The 25,104-nt window shown below is 41.9% G+C and overlaps 1 protein-coding gene across 11 annotated transcripts in view; it reads right to left on the bottom strand.

Moving 5' to 3' along the window:
* Window positions 1–25,104, bottom strand: part of BCAS3 (BCAS3 microtubule associated cell migration factor) — a 300,344-nt gene that overhangs the window by 226,647 nt on the left and 48,593 nt on the right. For all 11 annotated transcript variants that reach the window (XR_010349455.1, XM_064394988.1, XM_064394990.1 and 8 more), the window contains exons 11-14: window positions 24,526–24,609; window positions 19,131–19,301; window positions 10,444–10,537; window positions 350–483 (exon numbers count right to left, since the gene is read on the bottom strand). Coding sequence is in view for 10 of the 11 variants with exons in the window: in XM_064394988.1 (XP_064251058.1) it covers window positions 350–483; window positions 10,444–10,537; window positions 19,131–19,301; window positions 24,526–24,609 (483 nt within the window). In the remaining variant the exon portion in view is untranslated. The remainder of the gene's footprint in view (window positions 1–349; window positions 484–10,443; window positions 10,538–19,130; window positions 19,302–24,525; window positions 24,610–25,104) is intronic.

Below are 25,104 nucleotides of genomic sequence, written 5' to 3'. Positions count from 1 at the left end.
CTTTAATTGTCTGTCTGTGGCTTTTACCACCAGAGCCAGGCAAACGCTGACAGTTCCTTCACGGGCACGAGACAAATGTTGAACATGTTACATGAGAAAAGGTTAAGTGCAAACACAGCCAATAATCGGGGCTCTTTGGAGGCAGTGCCAGATCTGAATAAATCTGACAGCACCTCATTGCAAAGGGCAAGAATTTATTATTGTCCAGGTTAAACGCTCTGCTCTTATCCCTTCTGTGGCTGGAGCACAAGAAAGGCTCTTTGTGTGCTGAAACAAACATTAAAGTGCCAACATACACAGAATGTATAAGGTGTCTGGGGATTATTCTTCAGCAAAGAGTTTCACTTACTTTGGCTTCGGTCTCTCCCCTGTGAAGTGTGTACAAGTGATGGACGGCACTTTGTGATGATGACCAAGGATGTGTCAGGATTTGGAAAACATGGAAATCATGGCCTAATGTGTCGGTGGTGACCAGCAACATCCCTGGGGAGCAAAAGAAAAAAAAGAAACACAAAAGCGTAAAAGATTAATCGCGGCAAAAGAAGAGGCTTAAAGTGTCTGTCTAAAGAACACTGAGTGTGGCTTACATTTGGGGTTTGGAAACAGAAGAAAACACAGAAAATTACTGAACTGAAAGGGATTCACCTCATAAAAATGAATCAGGACTTCAACTGAAATCATATTCACAGTACTACGACTTAAGTATTAATGTATTAAGATAGTATTACAACACAAATCTATAAAAACATCTGAAAAATCTGAATATTCCAACAAATTTGAGAACTGTGTGGCCAATATAAAGCATTGAAGTGATGAATGTTACAGCAAAACCCCAAAATGCTCTTCCCTGGGCAAGAGCCAGTCTCAAAAAGATTGATGTCTCCACAATAACAATTTTTGGAAGAAGAGATCATCGAAATCCAGCCAAAACAGCCCATACCAAAACAATCCTGAAGAAGCATCTTCCTTATAAAGAATCTCTCTAATTTATTGGGGAAAAGCAGAGTTGAGAGCTTTCAAATGAAACACTAAAGGAGGTGCCAGGTTCATTGAAAACAGGTCACTGGTGGAGGTACTGAAATGATTCAATTAGATCAGCAGAACCACAGTAACCTACATTTGCTATTTACTTTTTTTTATCCCACAATGTCTAAGCCTACAACCCAGTTTTAAACATTTACAAAGATACTTGAAGTCAATTTGCCATACATTTACACCAATTTATACAAAAAAATTAAGTATTTTTGTGCATACAAGGAAATTACAGCATCATGGCAGAACTCAGGATTACAGTAACAAACTGCAGATTTTTTTTCTGTTATTAATGAAATTTAACAGGTTATCACCCAAAGTAACCCTCAGACGTTTAGTTAACATCAAGTACAAAGTGATTTTAGCAGTTTAATAGTGACATTCTAAATAATTTTCAAGATTCCCATCTATTAAAGAAAAAACAGAATTCCACTCAGGTCTGTTGCAACATTTCTCCACATAAAGCACAACTGAAATCTTTTACCCTGCAAGGAGAACTCAGTCCCCATGTTTTACATGTCACTTATCCAGAGGATAAATATCTTATTTCTGTCATAAATGAGTGTCCATTGCCTTCATTTATTTACAGGTGATACCAGAAATTGCTTTTCCCTCAGCTGCCCCAGATACCAACAGCACACATTTGAAACCTCTCACATGTTACCACTGATTTCCTACTTTAGAACACTTGGAAAAATTTAGTATTAAACTGAAAAAAGTGTGCAAAGAAGCAGAGTAGAAATTCATGTTACCACTGATTTCCTACTTTACAACACTTGAAAAAATTCAGTATTAAGCTGAAAAAAGTGTGCAAAGCAGCAGAGTAAAAATTCATGTTACCACTGATTTCCTACTTTAGAACACTTGGAAAAATTTAGTATTAAACTGAAAAAAGTGTGCAAAGCAGCAGAGTAAAAAATTAAGTGTGATTAGCTTTGCTATGGGACACCATTTCATCACTAGCTTGGTATCTGAGAGTTTTCCCTCCATGGCAATCGCAATCCAAGAGATTGAGTCCTTTAGGCCCAGACACAAAAATTTCTGTCTTTTCTTCCTAGTCCTTTAGGCCAGAAAGAAAAATTTCTTTGGCCACAGAAGCCGAAGGCTTGGCCACGTGGGTCCAGTGTCCTGAAACCCCTCGCAGGGTGCACCCTCAGAGCCTGTGTGGCACCAACAGGGCACCTCCAAAACCTCTGAAAGGAGCATCCTGTGAGGGCAAACACGCACTTCCAAGGCGCTGAGGCCCACCAGCAGCAAGGTACAAATTCCAAACTGCTCTCGGAGACAAAACTGCCTCCAAGCTTCCCCTCAGCTTGACCACTGAGGCTGGCAGGGCCCGGCCACCCACGCTGCACCCAGGCATTTCCTGCAGCTCGCACAAACGCACCATCTCACATCTGAGCTCAGCAAGATTCCCTCCAGCAGACACACTTTTACTGCTCCCGGCTGTTCCTCCGGGCCCGGGTGTTAGAAATGAAAGGGAGTTTGTTATGGAGCTGAGAAATCCGGGAGAGCACTGGGGTATTATGTTTGGGCGGTAAGGCATGTGAGCTGAGGTTGGTCTGGATGTTAATGTTGGCTTAACTGGCAATTTCCTTGATTTGTAGTGACTGTGTTGATAGGAAATACAGCTCAAGTTGCTCCGGTGCAAGGCAGCCAAGCCTTTCGTGTGGGATTATGCACACAATTTGCATTAATTCTGTTCTGCAACATCACAAACTACACTTCCCTTCTAGTGAAGTGTGCGGTCCTCAATAATATATAGCATTTCCAGCAGAGAAAGCTGGAAGCAAAGAGGGGTTTGTGTGCTGGAATGAGGCTGCTGCTGTTACTGGAGAGAGGATATTCCAAAAGATCTAATTCAACCCAGTAGGAATTCATCTTCTCCATTCCCATGTCTGTCTCTCCTCAGGCATTAGACAGCTTTATACAGACATGGAGGTGCTTTGGGTCCTTTTGTGCTCTCTCTTATTCCCGATGGAAAGGACCTTCGGAGAAGGAGAAGCTGGAGGAGATGGATCCATAAGACTTCTCTGAATACTGAGCAGACAAGCTCTGCAAACAGACGTTTTTGCCTGCCCCAAGGCTTGAGAAGTCTTTTAAAAACACAGACCCAGGGCTGAGCACACCCAGAGATCCCAGCAGAGCGTTCTTCCTGTGGATCCCAGCACACGGCACAGTGCACTCAAAATGGTAAAAAACCCTAAATCTGCCAAAAATCTACCTGGAACTGGAGACAAAACGCTGTGTAAGATCCCCAGGCAGTGAAAACACAGGATCACCATCCCTGTTGTCCATGCAATCCATGGGTGCTCAGCTCAGCGGGATCTGGTTTCAGCGCTGCCGAGAGCCGCAGGTGTCTGCGGGCAGCACAGGGAGGGTATCACCCCCTGCTCCTCACAGGCTTCTCCCAACCCTACAAGGCTCTCTTCAGGCAGAGCAGGGCTCACTTTGTGCCAAAACCTGTGGCACACAAGCCCTCAGAACCCATGGTGGTCCCTGTTTGTTCCTTTGGTGCCACCCTGGATCCCAACCCGTCCACCTGCAGCTCTGAGCAGTTCCAGATGATGCTCCCAGCTCTTGCTTCCATGTGTGCTTTGCCTTTGGGTTCTCTGGGCTTGGTTTGGGGTTTCTTTTCTCTGTTTTTGCTAACTTGAAGGACTACAGAGGTGAAAGATAATACATTTGTGGCTGGAAAGGAATTAACTTAGAAAGATGAGTGGTATCTGATTTGGCAATTTGTGTCTAATCTAAACTCCTGCTGCCTGTCCCATTTGGAATAAATGCATTTATTAGATGAAAGCTCAGGGAAAACAGGCCCTTCACTTGTATTAGAGACTCTTTTTCAGTAAGTTAAAGGAGGCCCTTTCACACCCACATTTGCATTTGAAGTACAAATATATTCTGGCAGGACTTGTATCAACACGGAGGTCCCAAGCACAACACCACAGATGGGAAAGAACGAGTATTTATAAAACAGCATTTTGAAATCTCTTCCTCGCCCCTGTTATTCAAACAATAAATCACCCATGTTTCAGAACACTGGGCTGGGGTTTGTGGTGGGATTTTCCAGCTCTCATTACTTCACACTGAAGAATCCCAGTTTTCCATTATCACAGCTCAGCCATTTTGTTTCTGTCTCCACGTCCCTGCAGCATCCCAGCAGGAATTCCTAATCCCAGCGGAGAAACACGAACCAGAATCCTGGTCCTACCTCACTTTCACTTTCAAGTGCAGGAAACTTCAACTCAAGCTTCTTAAGAGGCCCTGGGACAATTTTCCCAAAAAGTTGTTTAGACGGAAATGCAGGTTAAAGCCGTGCTAAGTTCAGTCTGAATGTTTTCTCTGATGAGGGACTTTATGGGTGAATAATCAGAGATGAAGAGTGAATAATTCTTGAGGATTTCCTGCTTATTTTTCCAACTGGCATTAATCCCTGTTTAACAGATAACAGCTGAAATCCATTGGAAGTCTTGCATACACAGGACCCAGTGGAAATTTATGTGTAAACCAGACTTCATTTAGTATACATCTCATTGCAAAAATTCTGATTTTGCTTATCCACAGTACGAGGGTGCAGCCAGATTAAATTAATGACTGCTTTACTGTGTGGTTGTTTTAAATCCACAGAGATGACTAAAATCCAGTTTCAAAGGAACAGATATCCTAGACGGGGGAAAAAAAAATTAGCAAAGCTTTGTTTTACCTGCCCTAATTTACAGCTTCCTACTTTTCCTGCATTCTGTTTGGGGAAACAATCAGCTTCTTTCAGGACAGAAATAAAAACACAAGGAATATACGCATAAAAGGAAAAACTAGTACAGATGTAGACTGTGGGTTAAGAGCTATTTATGCAGTATCAGAAGACTAAACCAGACTCTGGCCTGGCCATAAACTAAGCCCACGCCCTAAATGAGGTGCCAAGCCACAAAAAGCATTTGCGTCAACTGGGAATACAAGGAAAAGAAGGACTTCTAATTATAGGGCCTGGAAGCGGAAGCCGGGAGCGATGGGAGCTGAGGCTGCGCCGTGTTTATCTGAGAGCTTCCTCCCCTCTGCCTCACCAGCCTTGGAGCTGTGATGGGACACCGAGTTCTCAGCCCCGGGGAAAATTAGAGAGTGCTGGGCAGCCCCACCACATCCTATTTATAACACCTCCCTAATTGCAGAGCTGTTGATTGCGTGCATATAAATGAGGTCTGCATGGTTTGGAGCTTCACCAGGAGCTTCCCTTCAGTTTTCTGAGGGTTTTCCACCTCCCCAAGCTGTGTCACTCTGCCAGAGCTCACTGAAGGACTCGACACCTTCAAGCTGTGTTGGATTTCTTTTCAAAACACCAAGGGCACAAGTGCTGGGAATCAGGCACACATCTGTGTGGAGGAAATGTGGATCCATGGATGGACTGGATTTAGGAATGCAACCCTCAGATTTCCATGCCCAGCCACGGAGAGACCAGTCCAGCCACTGCACCAACTCACTGCCTGTCCCAAAAGTGATTAAAAATATGAACCTCTCACACTTCAGTTTGGAAATGTGAACTTGGATCCCACACAAGGTTGGTACTGAGCTTTGGAGGTTCCCAAATTACAGGCTCAGAGCACTCAGGGGAACCACAGGGACTTAGAGCTGCTCCTGGCTCAGTCCATGTGGATTTCTCCTGGCATTGCCACCTTCCACAGGCTCACTGGGACAGGATTCCTGTTCCACTGAGCTCCCTGGGCTCAGCAATTGCATTCATGTCACAAAGTTTATATGGCCCATGGTTTTCTGAGGCATCTGGCCCGACCCAGGAACAGCAGCTTTATTTATACCCACTCAGCCCCTCTCCCAGGCAAGTGAAAATACAGCCAAACATCAGAGCAAATCAATCCCTGCCTACTCCCAAGTGGATCATGTGCTGCAGGTTACAAAACTGGGTCTCAAGAAACCTTAACTAAATAATGAAATTCTGATTTTAGCAAAATTCACCGCAAAATAAACGCAAGCACGTAAAGATTTAATGTAAATATTTTACAAATCCTGAGAAGTCAAAATAAAGAGAAGCAAAATAAAATATTATTTTGTGAATAAATAACTCCCTATGACTCTTGCAACTCCTAAAATAATCCATGGCTACAGCTCTTCCTTCACAACCAACCCAAAATGCAATTCTTGATCAACCCAAAATGCAATTCTTGATCAAGCCATCAATCATCAAGGATTCCTCCTTCTGGTGACATGAGACACAGGGACACAACATTTATAACTGCAACTCATCAAGCTCCCTTATTTCAATGTATTTGTCTTCCAAGGCAATAATTCAAGTTGAAAACCAGAAGAAAATGAACAGAAAAACTGAAGTATTATTCTGTCATTAAATAATTACAGCTTGATTTACTCTCCAGAAGTGTTTTCCTGACCACTTTTTCTCATCAATGGGAAAAAACTTGTGCAGAGATGTTCCAATTTCACCCTCTTTAACTATTAACTCAAGGCCACCGTCACGTTTCAATATAGAACATTAAAATAATCAGAGCAATTTCAGGTCTGTTAAAGGTGCAGTCAGGCATCCCAAAGGGGACACAGTTTAATCTGTTTTACTGCTGGCCCAACATTAATTTTCTTGTTATTAATGGGTGGAAAATCACTTTTGTAGCCAAGGAAGCGTAATTATTTTAAATTTTCAATGTCTTGCACTTCACAGCTCTCAGCTGCCAAGCTGGCAGGAGCAACACTTCTGGAAAGCAGATCATTTATTTACCATATTTAAAAGAAAAAAAGAAACCCAGGTATTTATGAACAACACCATTTTTTAGCTGTTTACTAATTGAGAATCTTATTTGAAAACTTTCCTTTTTGACACTAAAATTGGAATGTACCTGCCCCATCCCATTGATTTAAAAGCTGCTCCTACTCCCAAGCTGAGTGTGGATTTAGCTATAGCTACAGAAGTGTCTAATTACTAATTACTAATTACTAACTCATTTTCAGTTTGTTTTAAGGGCTTTTATTGAAAATATTGTGTCTTTTGCTCCCTCTAGAAGGGTGAGAAGCCAGGATCGGGTCCTGCAGCTGGAAAATCCCTCTATGCTGCATTTGAGTGGAGAAAAAAGCTTTTATTGGGAAAAGCTGTCCCAGGAGAAGACCACCAGGAAGCTTAGGTAACAAAATGTCCTTTTCAGAGGCTCTAAGGCTACTCACTTGCCTTAACAAATTGGAAGGCAAAGCAGAAGCCCTAAAAAATCCAAGGGGATAATTCTCGTCTTTCCTGGCTGCCCACAGGGTTTGTTGTACATATAGTTCTTGGCAGTGCAGCCTGACAGGGAAACGAGGCACAAACCTTCCAAAAACAGGAGTGAATGATTTAAACAACCCTTGAACAGACATGAAAATTCCTACATTTAACTTGCCTCCCAAACCAGATACGGGGATGGAGATGTTTGTATGGATGCTCCTGGAAATCCCACCTGGAGCCCTGGAGGCCAAGTCCAGCTCAGGCTCTGCACTGACCATGGCAGGAATTCCCACAGGAATTTGGATCCCAGCACAATCCCCTGCTCTGGTGGGCTCAGAAGCTCAGCCCAGCTTCCAAAATAATTCATTATTGGTCTGCATCACTCGAAGCTCCCATGGAAAGTGGAACTCCAGAAGAAGAGCAGCAGTGTCCACATGAAAATGTCCTGGTGTCCTCCAACACCAGACTCAACACTTGAACACCAGGACTCCAGAATTATTGATCATATCTGAAATTTAGGGCTGATTTCTCTACGCTTTATTTCATCTATAAATTGTGAAAACAACATCTCTCCAGGTTTTCATGTTCCACTTATTCCCACACTGCATCCTCGAGGCCTTGTGCCCCAAACACACCTTCCTTGGGGAGCCCAGAGGAGCTGGCCCTTCCTCCCCTCTGCAGGGGCAGCAGGAAGAAACTTCATGGGCTAAAAGAACAGACTGTCCTCTGGCTGTGGAGAACTTGCCCAAGTGCAGACAACAGTGTATTCAGCAACGCAGCTTTAGCACAAATAAAACATCTATACTTTGCTTTTAATTGTGGTGAAGTGAAGACAACTGAAATCAAGCTGCAGCCCAGTGGACTTTAAAATTACTCTCAAAAGCACAAATAACAATTCCTGTGGTATGGAGAGATGTGGGTCATTTATACACAAGTTGGTTTTCATTATCAAAGCTGATAAAAGCCTTTGTACCTCTGATCTGCCCAAATGAAGGGAGGATTCTGCTTGTTTTTAACACAATAAAAACCTATAAAGGGATCCTCCCAAAACCTGTGCAGTTCCTGTGCTGAGACACGATGGGATTAAGGGGTTTATCAGCCCCACAAAGTAAAATTCCCAGTGAATCAGGGCAGGGCTCCCTGTTTGCCTCCCCAGCACAGCTCTGTGTGCTGGTCACTGCCTGGAATCAGGAGTAAAGTGGGGTTTCAGAGCAAACAGCCATGACAGAATCAAAAGGCACCTCTTGTTTTGTTCTCTGTAATGAGCTCAGCCTGATTGCCAACGACCACTGGAGAATGAGCTGGGATGATGCTGCAGCCCTGGCTTCAAACAAAATCCTGCCTTGATGTTAAATAAAGAGCTCACAAGCCTGGGCTAAGTGCTGCTCTCACTGGAGAAGAGTTCTCTGCTGGTTTGTGCCCATCCCTCCTGCAAACCTCACACAGCATCTGCAAGCAGCCAGAAATAACACCACTTAAAGAAGTGTTTTGCCATTAAACACCATTTGATCTAAGTGTCACTCTCTGAGTTATTGTCATCCCAGTACCTGAGCAAACCATAGAATTTGAACATAACAGAAGTATCCAGCAATTGGCAAAAATATCCTTTCTTTTGAAAAATAACAAGTTAATTTGGTTTTGCATAAACATTCTGCTGCCTTTAAATTTACACAATCCTAGAAACTCTCTTAAGGAAGCATTTAATTAATACCTATTTACCATTCCAATTTAAGCAGTTGTATTTATTTCACTTATTTATTTCATTTAATTAGCATTGCTCCATTTTAGGTATCATCCTTCTTGCAGAGCAAAAAGCAAAATGACTGTTCTGGAACTGAGGATTCTCAGTTCACTGCACAGAGCTCCATGAAAAAATCCCTTCCAAGAAAACCCAGGCAGATGAGAATACAGCTTTTCTGTCACAAAATCCCAGCGAACTGCACTGCACTGTTAAGGAGTTCTGACACAACAGATGGGGTGTCACAATGACACCAACTGGTCAGCAAAAGTGAAAATATAAATGACAGACATTTAGTTTTATTCTCTGAAATGTGACTTGACCCTCCTCATCTTCCTGGCATTTGCTACATCTTAGAAATTGTTAATTGAGGCACTGGAAGCTGTTGATTCCTGAGCATTTCCCTGAGTGCTGCTGCAATCAGCCAGAACATTATTTATCTGCAGATAATGAAATATTAATTGCCAGATTAATAAGATCAATTAATACCCAAGGTTTGTAGCTGTCCCTGCTGCCCACAGTGACTGTTCATTTATAAAGAGGAAGGAGAGAAACAGGTACTTTGGAGGAGTTTCTTACAAGTATTTTCAGATTTTAGTTGATTTCACTCAGGAGAGAGGGCAAGATCACAAATTCTTCATTAGCAAAGAAATAATAAGTTACTTTAAAAACCAATGAAGCTATTTTAATTCTGTACTCATGGAGGACATTTAATCCATGTGCTGATCCTCTGGATACCTGAGGATCTCAACCATGTGTGCACCTGGCTGGGAGGATCCCAGCAGACAGGAATTCCTCAGCAGTGGAAGAGGGACTGCATCTCCTTCCTCCTACCACAGTGAAAGAGTTTGAAATTTCCAGAAAAGACAAATTACCCATCCAACACTCCCCAGAGCAGGTCACCTGCAGTGTCCCAGTGGGACCAGCAATCCCTCCAAAGCCAGGGGACACACTCCCATGGGATCTCCTGCCTTGTTTACACCCATCCCAAAATCCAGAAGGATCTCTTACCACTGGGGTTTCCTGCCTTGTTTCCACCCATCCCAAAATCCAGAGGAATCTCTTCCCACTGGGGTTTCCTGCCTTGTTTCCACCCATCCCAAAATCCAGAAGGATCTCTTACCACTGGGGTTTCCTGCCTTGTTTACACCCATCCCAAAATCCAGAGGAATCTCTTACCACTGGGGTTTCCTGCCTTGTTTCCACCCATCCCAAAATCCAGAAGGATCTCTTACCACTGGGGTTTCCTGCCTTGTTTCCACCCATCCCAAAATCCAGAAGGATCTCTTACCACTGGGGTTTCCTGCCTTGTTTCCACCCATCCCAAAATCCAGAAGGATCTCTTACCACTGGGGTTTCCTGCCTTGTTTCCACCCATCCCAAAATCCAGAAGGATCTCTTACCACTGGGGTTTCCTGCCTTGTTTCCACCCATCCCAAAATCCAGAGCAATCTCTTACCACTGGGGTTGAAGGCCATGCAGCAAATGGGCTTCTCATGAGCAGGGAAATGGGCCACGATGCCATCGCTGTCCGAGTCCTCACTCACCAGCACCTGGGGACAGAGCACAGCCCAGATCAGAGAAAAAACACCCCAGAGGGGAAATCCCCATGTCCTGACCCAGGGATTCACAGTGTACCTGCCTGGCAGCTCAACAGCAACAATCCTGGGAATTCCCTCACATACAGACATGAGAGCTGCTCTAACAACCAGAAAGGATTATCCACTCTATGCCTGGAATTCCTATTAATTTATCTTATTTATTTCCTATTTCAAGTCTTTCCTATTCATTTATCCTATTCAATTTAGGGAAAATAGAAAAATAGTCCTGTTTTGCTCCATGAATTATTGCTGACTGCAACTGAGCTCACTACACCATGCTGTGCAGGAAGCTCCATCTGAGGTTTCCAATAACAAAATTACATCCTAGAAAGAAAAAGGAATATTTAACCCTTACATAAATCAGTATTTTGATCCCAAGTACATAAGGCAAATGAGTGGAAGACTAGATCAAACCCCAGAGAGAGTGGGTTTGCTTCCCAGGAGTCCCCCAGGTGGGAACAGCACAGCTTCCATCCTGCTGTCAGTGGTGCTGGAATGGAGGATCTGGATTTCCAAAGGAATGCCAGGGGCTGGGAGTGTGGATGGAAGCAGCTGCACTCTGGAATTCATGAATTAACATGAATTTTCACCAACTTGAAACTGCCTCACTCAATATGAGGTAACATTATTACAAAGATTGTTATCAAAAAATCAGGCCCTCATAAAATACCTTCTTGTGAGCAAAAAAGGAATTAAAATATAGCAGAGAGGTTTCACAGCACAGGGAAATTCAGTGGAAAAGGAAATACCTGGACTGAGATCTGTGTTGTGCAGCAGCTTCTGGGAAAAGGGACAAAGGATGAGCTTTGGTGTTTTAAACAAAAGCCAATTTGAAGCTGATAAAAATCCAGGGCCAGTCAAACTAAAGCTGAGTGTGAGGACATACAAAGGGACAAAATATCTACGTTTAATTGCATGAAAAAGCAAAGATATTCCTAGATTTATAGAAAAGAGCCAGAAGATGTGTGACCATGCAGGAGCTGTAGGAGTATTTTATTCTTTGATTACATCATCCTAAAAGCTGAATTAAATAAAACAAAAAGAAAGATCAGTCAGAAAAGATCTTGAAAAAGGGGGTTTTGTGGTGAGCAAAAACCATCTTCTTACTGAGACAGTGCAAAACCACCCTGAATAATTTGTCTGCCTCTTCCAAAATAATCTGCAAGGTTTTTAATACTTCCTATCCCAAACAGATATCAAAATCATTTGAAGCTATTTTTCCACTTCAGAAGAGGAGGAATCCTCTCCTGGCGTTTGGAGCAGGGCTGGGCTGGGCTGGGCTGGCAGAGCCCAGAGCTCTGGCACCTCCCAGCTCAATGATGGCTTTGCTCTCCCTCGTCAGCATTTCCTGCTCCTTCCAGAAGCACCAAGGCAGAGGGGCTGCAGATCTTCTGGGGGCTTTGCAGAGGAGCACAGCCCTCCCTGAGCCAGCACACCTCGAGCCATCAGCAGCAGCTCCCACTCCCAGCGAGCTGGGCTCAGCCTCAGCACTCTGCTCTAATTAAAGAGAAATGATAATGACAAATGAACACCATAAAGCAGCTTTACAAAGAGTTTTTGTGCAGGTCTAGCCTGTTAAATAAGAATATTCAATGAGAAATGTGTAGGTATCACAGGAGCTAAGTCATTGCTAGAAACAGTTCTACAGGATATTCCATATGCAGCCTCTTCTACAGGATTAATTCAACATGGTTTTACTTGAGAAAAAATAAAAATGATAAATGCACTGCTGTTATCACCCCTGCAGCACAAACCCCTGTCCAACAGGCAGGAGCACGGGATGGCAACCTGATCCTTAAATATTTTTCCTCTGGAAATATGATACAAAAGAAAAAGTCACAACATCAAAAACTTAGACTTGGGAACAGACTTAGAAAACTTGAGAACTCAAAAAAGTCCAAATCTCTATTTGTGTGTGATGTTAGCTGATCCCATGCTTTCAATTCTTTTGTCATTTACTGCTTAAAAATATATTATTGGAAAAAAATACTCCAAAAAGAGCTTTTAAATATCTCCCCTTTCACTATAAAAGCTGATTTGCAAACCGACCTTTGCAGATTCAAATTCAAGTGTGTTCATCCCCTGTACTAACCAAGTAAAGCAAAATAAAAGCCAAAAAAACCAACCACAAAAGCACCTTCATCACTCAAAAATTTGGAAATCTTGGGCAGTGGGGAATGTGACACTCAGGGCTCCTTTCTCAGCACCTGATGGGTGTCACTGCCTCTGTCAGAATGGACAGAACTGGCTTTGGGAACACACGAGGAAGCAACACTTGCTTCTGTGTGGAAAGATGAAAACATATTCTTCCTCTTTTTAAAATCAGCATAAAAAATAGATCCTTTAGGAACAGAGAAAAGTGCTTTTAAAATCACCAATCTATTAAAATCTTCAGGATTTGCCAGGTCTTCCCTTTGCTCTTCTGCACTGCACTTGGGGATAACAAATATCACTTTTACAATTCCATCAAAGGAAGGAGGGAAAAAATTGGACTTAACTCCATCATCAACCACATGTCCCTCACAAAGATGCCACCAAACCAAAGCCTGCTTCCCATCCCAGTTCAGAGCTTGAAATCCCAGCATGATTTCCCTTTTTTACAGAACTCCAGGAAATCAAAACGATGCTGACCCAACACCCGGTGCTTCAGGAACATCAGACCAGCACCACCAGCTCCTCCAGCCAGCTGAAAACAGCAGAGCTGGGAATTTTTCCTGGAAATCAAATCAAACCAGAGGGACAATTTCCCTAATAACACACCCAGGGGCTGTCAGAGAGCTCGAGGGAAGCAGTTCACTCTGCCTCCCAGAGCCTGCAGAGCCCACAGGAATCCCGAGGCTGCAATTTTTTTCCTCCCAAACAGGCTTCCTTCTCCAAGGTAGTGGCCTCTAACCACTCTGCTAAAAGACCTTCCACAGTCTCTCATTGAGAAAGGTTCAGAAGTCTCAGCATGGCTCTGGGATCACCAGAGCTCCAGCAGGATCCTCCTTGCAGAGCTCCCAACAAGAGACCAACACTGAGACTTTTCCACCAAGGCTCCTCATGAACGAGTCCTGAGCTGCTCCTGATGCCCAAAAATATTTTACCAAGAGCTGCAAGAGGATTTTCCCCAAAGCTGCCCAGCCAAAGAGCCCGTGGCTGAGCCAAACCAGCTCCCAAAGCAGCTCTGTTACAGCAGAACTCTGAAGTTTGTCAAAGATTCACCAAATCATCTTTATCTCACCCCAAAAGAGGAGACAGAGCTCCCCAGCCAGCAGTGTTTGCTGCCAGGGCAGGGGAGAACTGCTGCCAGAGCTTTTTCTCCTATGCCATATTTTCCTTCCTCTGTGGTATTTTCAGTACTGCTGAGCAGAAGCCACTCGTAATTATGACTTTAATTATTTTAATCTTTAAAGGCAAATTACACCACTTATCCCAGTGGAGACATGTTTTTAAATAAAACATGAAAGTAACACAAATAAAAATGGACCCAAATCTAATCAAGCAGGTCCTACTCTTAATACAATTAAGAAAAGACTAATCCCATCATCATAAAAACAAATAGGTTTGGCAATAATTATAAATATGAATATTGTATAACAAATATTTGCTGTACACTTGAGATCTCCAATGCTTTAAAGAGCTGGAGTTTGATTCACAAAGAGCCTCCCCCAAGTTACAGCCAAGGTCAAACTTCAGTGGAAAGGGGCTAAAAGTGATAGATCTGTGGCATTAACTACTGCACTCCTTTTAATAGAATCCAGCATAAACTCAAACCAGCCTCACGCTCAGCCTGAACCATTTATCTGAGACAAAAATGTCCTCTTGACAAAAAACAGATCTCCTTTCATAAAAGTGAGGCAGACAGTATTATGCTCTGAGGGAATCCTGTTGCTCTTTTTATATTTATATATAAAAAGAATTCTTCTGTAATACACAGAGATATAAAAAGTGAAGAAAATTGAGGCCAAAAATCTGAGCATCAGGACATCACATCAGCCTTTGCCAAAGCTGCTCCTAAAATAAAAGCCCTGGTGTTAATGACCAGTGGAATTATGTCTGTAGTTAAAGTTTTATTATTGAATATGCTTCACTCTTTGAGCTTCTTTTTGCTTCAGACCAAAATTTCACAACAATTCCTGCTCCTGATAAGCATCTTGGTTTGGTTCAATTGCTATCAACTCCTCACCAAACCAAAATGAACTTTGGAAACTGTGGCTGCTTTTTTCCCCGAAAATTCCTCTTTAATGCAATAAAAACTTAATAGGGAACAGGAAAAAAAAAAAAGCCCTGATTACATTTTAAAACATAAATAGACCAACATGCTATCTTATTTTGCTGAGCTGTTTTGAAAACATTCCCTCCAATATTGCAGATTGTGGATGAGCTGCTGTGAGATTCCATCACTCCCAGCCCCAGCGAAGGCACCCAGCCCTGAGTTCTGGATTTTGAACTGGCCACATCTCTCTCTGTCAGCCAACTGTTAGATGTTGAACAGATTTACATTCTGCCCCAAAACTGGTGACTTTTGAGCAAGGTCATTATTGCAGCCTGCACGTGGGTGGCCCAGTGGATGAATTAATTAAGAATACAGAAACAAAGGTCGAAAGAAAATAATTTTTCTTTCAAACCCAAGCCAATAAAGTCTTACACGTTTAATTCCAATTACTGAAAAAGAGGACATCTGTACAGCTTTAGGTTTATCCATTTCAACTAATTAAGGGATTCAAATAAATAGTCCTTCCATCTAACTGAAAAGTTTGCTAACACTTCATTAGAAGGAAGTTTAAACAAGCACACAACCTTGTTAACATATTTTGGTTTACCACAAAGTTACTTGGGCATCTCGATAATTATTTTTATTCCTTTTACAAATATCTCCTGACAGCCAATGTCAATAATTCTGCATTCCTCTGCATTTATTTAATTACCTCATAATTCAAATTTTCTTAAAGTAGCACCAATTCTGAAAGTAGGAGCTATCACATAAACAACTGCTGGGGACGAGAGTTTACTACAGTATCTACATTCATAGGGTTTATTAAAAATACTTTCCTTACAGATTTAATCCTGCAAGGTTACATTAGGAGACTTATTTGGTCTAAAATTGTGGATTTTTCTGTGGTGAGTTTGCATTTCTCCCCGTGCCACGGCAGCACAGGGCAGTGAGTGACACATCGAGCTCCCTCTCACATCCCTCACATTTAATGCCTTGGAAATGGGAGAAATTATTAAAAATTAGTGAAAATTATAGTGAGTCCTCTTGGTTTGTGCCCAAAACATGTCCCTTCATCATCCCCCTGGCACAGAAATTGTTATATTTGTACACATGCACAGAGCAGCTCAGTCTATTTTCAGAACTTGTGTGCTGTGCTTGAAATAACTGAGAAAGTACTTGGATCATTACTTTGCAAAACTTTAGACACATTTATGTAAAAAAAAATGCTTCCCCACTCAAAAAAATTTTTATTTCTCCTCCAAAATTATTTATTTGCCTGCCTTAGATTTATTGCTGCCTTCCATTTTCTTTCTCTTTTTAAAACAGATTTTTTTTTTTACTGTATCTTATCTTACAGGCATATTTTATTACTTGGAAAATGTATCTATCACTGCAACACCCAAATTCTTAGTCAGGCTGTGCAGGTGATAGAAATCTTTATTGACCTGAAGGAGGTGAGGTATTTATTTTATAAATTTTAGGAGGGCACTGATGATAGGAAAAGAATTCCTCCCTGCTTCTGAAACTGCCCTCAGCTGTGACAAGGCTGGAACCCGTGTGAGCACACACCAACCCCTGCTCAATGGGATTCAGGGATTTCCAAGTGCTCATTTAGCCCAGAAAATACTTGGTTGGAATTTTAAATTCAGGGTATCTCAGTGAGAGGAGAAAGAGCCTGATGGGAACAGCCACGAACATCCCAAACCAGCAGGAAGGGTTTGTTGATTCCACTCAGAATTCTTCAGGAATCTGAAAACTGGGGGGATAAAACAAGGAAAACTCCTTTTACTGAGAGTGCTTCAGCACTGGAAGAGGAGTTCCCCACAGGAAAGTGGAGTCCCCATCCCGGGGAGGATTCAAACACTGAGCAGATGTGGCAGTTTGGTTCCATGGGAATGGCAGGATTCAGCCTTGATGATCCTTTTCCAAATGCACTGATTCTGTGAATCTCTGATTCTATAAAGCAGTAACTTCAGAAAAACCTCAGAAACCTTCAGAAAAACCTCTGAAACAGACAGTGACCCTACAACAGAGAGGATTTAGCATCCCTAGCCTGTCCCACCACCCCTCCACCTCAGCCGAAGTGAGGATGAAGCTCAGGTCACCTCTACTCTCAAACTGATTTTCCACAGGAGGGTAAAACAAAGTCAGAGATTCTGGGCACAAGGAGCTCAGAGCTGGGACAGCTCCATGCTGCAGTGCCCTCACAGCCCAGGGCAGTGAGCTCAGTGAGATTCTCACCTCCTTCAGAGGTCAGAGGTGCCAAAACACTTCCCTGAATCCTGCCCCAAGAATTAATGCCATCCACACTGGCATTCCTGGCAGGAATTCTCCTGGCAGCACACAGCATCACGTCCCTGCCAGGCTCCTGGGACACGCCAAGATCCCTGCCACAACCAGGATCTACCAGCTCACATCTGCACAAAAACATAAAAACTGACATTTCCACTGCAAACAGAGCTGCAGGCACAGGGAAAGGCTCCGAGGGACTGGGGGCACCCAGGACACCCCGACAGGAGAAGGTTCTGTGCTGGCAGTGTGGAATGACCACATACAAAGTGCATTTATTTCTTTTTAATCAGCTTTCTTTTTGCCAGAGGGACATTTCAGTAAGAAAAAATTGTTTAAAAAATCTCCTGCACCATGAAACTCTAACAACAGAAAAGAAAGGTTATTTTCTTTTTTTCCTGGAAATAAATATAATTCTGAAAGCAAATTGCAGCACGGGAAATAAATGTTATAATTTAACAGCATTTAAAAACTCCAGATCACAAAAACATGAATGCAATACACACAATTAGGATATCCAGCTTCCTAGAGGTTCAAGACAAAACTTATTTTCCTTGAGCTGATGGCTTATTTATGTTAGAGCAGCAGGGTTTGGACAAGACAAACGTTATCATTTTTACAGCTCCTCTCCTGGAGAGCCCTTCAGGCTTTGGTAGCTCCCTACTATTGTTAGGGTCAGAGGACAAGTTCATAAAACCTCTAAATCATATATAACAAGCCTTAAAAAACTAAGATCTATCATTTTTTCCCCCTAGGCCTATGCAGAAGAATCAAAGCACAGACAGCAACCAGCAGAAATAATGACCACATTCAACAGCTTCATCAGAAATTTATGAAGTCAAATTTGTCTTTTTTTTCTTTCCTTCTTGTATATGAAGAGCCAAAAGATTTTTTTTTTTTCCTGGAAACAAAACCAAATCTGAACAGCCAACAGAATTATTCTAAAACCTGACTCTAAGATCTTAATTTTTTTTCCATTATCTTCTTTCTTTTATTGCAATTTTGGAAGAAAATGTCTACACTGTTTTATGAACAATTCCCTTTTAATGCAACATTGCTTGGCTAAATAGTTCCAAAATTAATTCTCAGGGAACAACCATAACAAAGTTTTTCTTTGTTTTGTTATTTTTTTTCAAGTAAAAGGTTTTATTTTCCTGTCAAGGAAAAAAAATAAAATAACTTGCCTAAATATTGGACTTCTGATGTGTCCTTAATACCTCACTAAGTTACCTACAATTAGCATGATAAAGATAGGGGAAAACAAGAAAAAATTGAAGTTTTTTTTGGTTTAAATTCAATAAATGTGACCATGAGAAAAAAAAAATATCTCACAGACTAGTTACAGAATAATGAAGTGTGTGGGAGTTCTGCATAAACACTGATTCCAGGACCAGCCACTCTAAAATTAAATGAGTGGTAGAAACAAACAAAAAAAGACATGGATATCTTCCCTGTCATAAAGACAGGAAAATCCAGCAATTTAAAAATTGTCTCATAATGATGTGGGGTTTGTAACAAATGATTCTTCCTGATGCACTGCACTGTGTATTATTATATAGAATAAATTTATTATAAAACAGTGCAAATGCCTCACAAAACTGCACTGTGCTCAACTGCATGTGGGATTTACATAAAATTATAACTTTTACACTTCACACCCAACTTCTCCCATCACTTTTTTTAGCCTGGAATTCAACAGTTCCCCCATTCCCAAACAACCCCACATTCCAGCCCCGTTCTGCATTAATAAAATCATCAGACTCCATCTCCACTTCCACTGATCAGCATCAATCAACGTCAATTAGGAACAAGTGTCGGGGAGACAAAATGTGACACTTCACACTTGATCTTGTCAAAGTGTCACATAAATATGCTGCAAGGACAATATATATTTTGGCTGCATTTCAGTCCCAAACAGGATTTTATCCCAGCTCTGTGGGTCTGTAAAATTCCCCGCGCAGGCGAAACTCCGCTTTGTTTTTCACTCCCAACAGCACAAGAAGGATTTCCCTGGGATGGTGGTGGCCAGGCAGGCTCTGGCTGTGTGCACACTGTTACCTGTCCCTCTGCCACGGTCTCGGTGTCGATGATGGTGACAATGCCAGGCACCAGGGGACTCCTGCGGAGGTTGCTGTGAGCCAGGATTTCCTCCTCGCTGGCTCCCGACGGCAGCGTCCCCGTCAGCTGGGTCACCACCTTCCCCACCATTGTCAGCCCAGTCTTGATTGTCTGCAAAAAAGAGGAAAAAAAAACTCCTTCAAATGATGGTCAGGTTCAGGTTCTTTCTGGAAGTGGATTTTTTTGGGAGTGGTGTATCAGCTGCAAAAGGCTGCAACAAAACAACTTGAAAAAATTTGGTGCTCTAGCAAATGGGAGAATTCACCTTTCTTTTGGAAGTCAGTTATGCCAAAGCACTATTGAAAAAAGAAGCATTTTAATGTTCAAATAATTAAATGTGTTTGTATTTTAAGTATTCCAGTGCTGGGGTTTTTTTAACTCTGATTTTAGTTACTCCCATAGCATGCATGGTCAGAAGGATGAAAGACGAGGCCACGATGGGTGTGAGGAGGGTACTGCTCACACTAAATACAAACAGCCCCCAAAGCTGGCAGAGTTTTGTCTTCTGCACTCTGCAAGAGACTAGGAATTTGTCTTTTGCTACATCTGACACATTCATTTTTTACTCAGTAATTGAGCATTAAAACTAAATATGAGACTCAAATCCAGGAAAATTAAAAATGCCATCCTCGAGGTCTTGGAACTCCCAGGCACATCCCAGCACAAGGAATGGGACTTTCCAGGCTCTGCACATTTCCCAGACATGGGCTTGAAAACACATTCACTGCACCAGCTTTTAGCAGCTGAAGATGCTGAAGATTATTTTTATTTTGCTTTATTTTATTTGGAGAAAGAGGCAGAGTAGACAAAGTAGGAGAGATGCAGACTGAGCGAAAAACAAGCCCAACTACAACTTTAAATATTTTCTCCTTGAACCAAGGACTGTGCCTTATTTGCTTGTAAAGAATTGAGCAGATTTATTATGCAATATAAATAAGAAATAGCAAAAGAGATCAGAATGGAATGACACTGTAACAAGCCAATTCTTAACTAAAAAGACAAGCTAAGCTGCCTGCTAAATTGAAAAGGAAAAAAATGTCCAGATCCCAAGCTGAAACCAAGAAGCAGCCACAAATCAATTGCAACTGCTTTGTTTAGTGCTAAAATCTCAAACTGCAGTGATTAGAAAACACATTAGTGTTCATCAATTAGCAGCCAAACGTTTGTTTTAATAATTCATGGGAAATGACTTACACAAAGTCTGTTAGTGTGTTGTCAGGAAAGCCTCTGAAGGGCCAACAGCAGCAGGCGCCACACGGTATCGATGGCCATGGCCAGCCAGGAAGGCTGATTAACCTCTGAGATGCCTCTGCTGATGGACTCACCCCATTAATGCTAATGGAGATACTTCCACTTAAAATCGAGCCAGGCCTTTAGCACAGCAATGGCTTTGGGGGTTTAAAGTCTTTAGTAATATCCTGCCATTTGTTTCTTGTTATTTCTTTTTATACCCGGCTAGGGCAGAGAGAATAAAACGGGTTTTAACAGTGGCGGACTCGGGAGGCTGGGAGAGGTAACATAAAGCAGATATTGACAGCTGAGGGATGAACCTAAAATAGCCCCAGTGCCATCACAGGGATGCTTTCCAGCTCTCCTGGCAAAAACTGACAAGGCAGTTTTTTGGCCAATCGCTAAAATCCTAGAAAATTATTTGTTCTCAGTTTATGAAGCAGGGAGGAGAAAGCAATAAATGCTACATGGCAAAATACCTGTGCAAGGGAAAAGGCTGAAAACTGTAACCGACCTGTTTTAGAAAATATCTTTAATATTTATAATGAGAGCAATGGGATGGCAGAGTACCAACTATAAATTTACAGCTCTCTGGAAGAAATGACCAGCGTGGGCCTGCAGCAGGGAGAGGTGTGCAGAGATGTGGCCAAGGCCATTAGCTCAGAAATATCAGTGCAGAACCATTACAGCACTTACTGCCCTGGGCTGCTGTGTATATTTGCAAAAACTTCTGGGGCAATCTTTAACCTTTCCCATGCCATATCAGCTGTCCCTTCCATCCATTAGGGCTAATGACCTTGCTCTCACATAAGCTGTTAGTCCTCATTAAGGAGTTATCAGGTAACAAGAGAAAACAGATGCAGCCTTTGCTAAATCACTTTACCAGTACAGGATTAAAAGATATGGAGAAGGAATCAAGCAAGGGAGTTATGAGGTGACAAGGACTTGGTTTATAATTTGATGCGAGACATATGACAGAGCAAATACATTTTAAATGAAATGGGTTCAAGTTTGCACTGTCCCAGTCCCTTTGTCACTGATGGGAACCCGCCAGTGAAGTCTGCTGATAAATAAAATTAAAATACTTGATCCAGTTTCTTTTGTTCCACAGTGTGCAGAAACACACATTATTTATATGCTCATGTGTATCCTATCTACTTCAAAATATGACTGTTCACATTTATTTGAATATAAAGAAATACATATATTTAATTAAAATAGATATATGCCCTCATACCTCATTTAATTGAAAAGTAAATACAACTTTAATTAGATGAAAAGAATTAAAATGCACCATTCAGTGCCTGTTAGGATGCTTTGTTCCAACAAAGGCTTGCATCCTTTTAGTGACAACACAATATATTGTTCCTGTTTCTCATAATAAATACATTTTATATGATCTATTTTATTGCAAATGAAAAATCTATAGCAAGCAGAAAGAGACATCAAAAAGATCTGCCTTAGGTGTCAACACAGTGAGGTTGAGCCTCACACTCAGTTTGAACAAAGGGGTAATGGGGTTTATTCTGAAAGAAATTCTGTGTCCACGCCACTGTTTGTTCAACTGAAAAGAATCTTTATCCCCTGGAAGGGACTTTCCTGTCTGCATGCACTGAGGGCATTCTTCAACACCTCTAAGGAATGTTACTTCCATTTTTCCAAACACATCCATTTTTATCTGCACTCATCATTAATCCAAATGTGAATCTTGACACATTTTCTGCTCCCTGAAATTTTCTGCTTGGCCAAATGACAGAAACTACCAGAGCTTTTAGAACATGAACACTCAGAAAGCCACCAACACGATCACGACTTTGACCTCACTGATTTTGGTCAACAGGGACCTTCCCAAATAGCTCCCAAGTTATTTGATTAAGAAGGAAATTTATTTGCTGCACCAAGAGCAGCAGCTCCCACTGAGAACAAACCCCTGGACATGGGTCAGCAAAGGGAAAACCATTACAGAAAATATTCTGTGCTGCCACCAAGACCTTCTAGAGAGGATCTGAAAGGCAGCTCTCCAAAGTGACCCTGCTGAAAGCTCTCAGCTTTCCTTCTCTTTCATACGAAGGTTCTTTCACTTCAGTAGAAAATTGGAACCAGAGAAAAGGCTGTAACCCAAGGTAACCTGGCAAACAAGAACTTTAATGGAACCACTTCTGAACCAAAAAGCAGCAGTGCAGGGAAAAGGAAAGGACATCCACTTCCCAAAAGCTGCTCCTGCACTAATCAAAGCAAAGGAATTGCAAACCCCTGCAGCTGACAGGACACAACAGCAGAAATGAAGGTTCATAAATGAAGAATTAAATAAGGAGTGAAGTTGATGGTGAGGCAATGAAATGGACAAAGGGCAATGGATATATGGAGCATCTATTTGCCAGCAAGAAAGTCAGCCCTGCAGTTATCAGAGATGAAAACCTGCTAGACAGCAAGCCAAGACTCAATGAAATCACTAATAAATTAAACATTGCAGATTTACTGTGGCGTGCTCATGGATAACAAATTAATACACTAAGGCTGAGACACTCCTCAAGAGCCAAATCATGCAAATATTTAAAACTATATTAGTATTAATCTTGTCTATTACAGTAACATCCCACAGGCAGGAGCATGAGCAATGTGCTGTCCAAATACAGAGCAGCCCAGAGCCCGTGCCCTGGGGATTATCCCTTTTCCTAACTCTCACTGGGAGTTTATCTCTGTACAGAGGCTAACAATCTTTTCTTTCCTATGATTATAAACACATTTTATCTTCAATATCTACTCACATGAGGAAATAGCACTACTTCAGTGTGATAAATTCAGCTTAACAGCAGAATTTCTGGATTCTGATCCCTGGCTAGTACTACTCAGCAGGGAAGGCCATCAGCTACAGGGATCTGTTTGCAGGATTTTGCCACATCTGATCCAAACTGTGGCTGATCACACTAAGCCACTCAGCTTTTCAAATTTATCTGTGCTATAAAAAAGATGTTCACAATGCTGGGATTGAAGGAATTTGGGGAGATTTCCCCACACCTCTTTTTTAACTGTGCTGATGGTGAAAGCACACAGAGATCCAGCACATCACCTCAGAAGAGGAGCAATTCCAGCTCCCCTCAAGAATGTAAAAAGCTGTGATTTTTCTCCTTCTCCGGCCACACTGTGATTGTGATGGACTGTGTTTGTTTTTCTGTTTTGTTTTCACATGAGCTGGCCTGCCCTGTGTCTCTCTCTGTGGCTTCTCCTAACTGTTGTTTTCCTCGGTGCCACTGAGCCTTCTGTCCCACGCTGTCATTTCATTCCTATTATTAGGTTTGTTTTGTTGCACATATCAGAAATGAAAAGGCTGGTGGTTCCAAGGGAAGCTTGTAATCAGCACCGAGCTCACCCCACGGTGCCAAAACTCACTCTGTGTGTGTGTGTGAGAAAAAGAAATTGTTGTTGCAGCAAGGAAAGGAGCTGGGAGGGAGACAGTGAAACAAAAGTTGTGCTCGGCCTTGTTTAAGATTTTTCCAAGCCATGAGGTTCTTTTGATACTACAAAACCCCAGACATTTCTCTGAAAACAGAGGGATTTTATAACATCATCTGAAGTACAAAAACGAGGCAATGGAACCTATATGTAAACAGTCATTAATAAGCTCTAACCTTCAAAGAAGGTAATTAATTAGCTCCAGTACTGTGCTGTCACCCTTCAGAGAGAGCAAATCGTATAATGGGGGTGTGATGGAGTCCAAAAAGCACCAGGCACTTGTAAAGTCACTTTTCATGATGCTAAAAGAGTAATAATTCACAATGTTGATCTCTAATCATATAAACTTGTGCCACTATGAGCAGCCATTACACAAATCCATCCCACTGTCACTTCCCTCTAATGTAAATAGCTGTTTGTAATAAATGAAATTTTAAAAAATCAGCTCAGAAACAGAAATACTTTGTGCAAAGCTACAGTCAGTCAGAGCTTTGCAGGATGGGGAGGGCAGGCACGGTGCTGCTGCTGCAGGGCTCTGAGTGTGCTCTCCTCTCTGGGAAGGGAGGGGGTGATGACACACAGCCCAATTCAGCAGGGAAACCTCATAATTATGTTCCACGAGCAGCTCTCCCAGGGCAGATGATGGACTCACTTTGGCAGCACTAATGACTGTGGCAGTGTAAGACTGAATGTTGTCTCCACAGGCTCCACCACGGGACTGATGGCATCGGATCAGCTACAAGAAGAAAAGACAGCAACCAAGTCACTACTATTAAACTACACAAACCCAGAACCCATTACCAGAGCTCTTATTTATCATGTACAGTGGTGTGTTTTTTCCTACAAACAGCAAAAAGCCTTGCTGAGACACTTAACCCCTTTTTATAATCTTCTGGGTGCCACCCAGACTGTCGCGTCCCCCGCTCCAGTTTTCAATTACCAGATGAGTACTCACTAAGAATTCATAAACTTTGAAATGGTGGGATTTTTGGTCTGGCAGCAATACCACAAATAAATTTAAATAAATATAATCAAAAGCTTTAGCCATGTATATGTAACATTAAATATCAGCCATTCTAAGAATCCGAGTGTGGCTTTCCCCTCCTTTTTATGACGAGCAAGCAAAGAAATGACAAAGGAAAAGAGTTGTTTGAAACTTTGCATTTAATAGATTAAAGGAATGTACATGGGGTTTGCTTTTTATTGCCTTCCTTCAAAATCAATAAATCAA

This window comes from Passer domesticus, chromosome 19 (assembly GCF_036417665.1).
Source record: "Passer domesticus isolate bPasDom1 chromosome 19, bPasDom1.hap1, whole genome shotgun sequence".
Classification (NCBI taxonomy): Eukaryota; Metazoa; Chordata; class Aves; order Passeriformes; family Passeridae; genus Passer; species Passer domesticus.
Note: the sequence above shows the minus strand (reverse complement) of the source record. Positions and strands in the feature narration are given on the sequence as shown.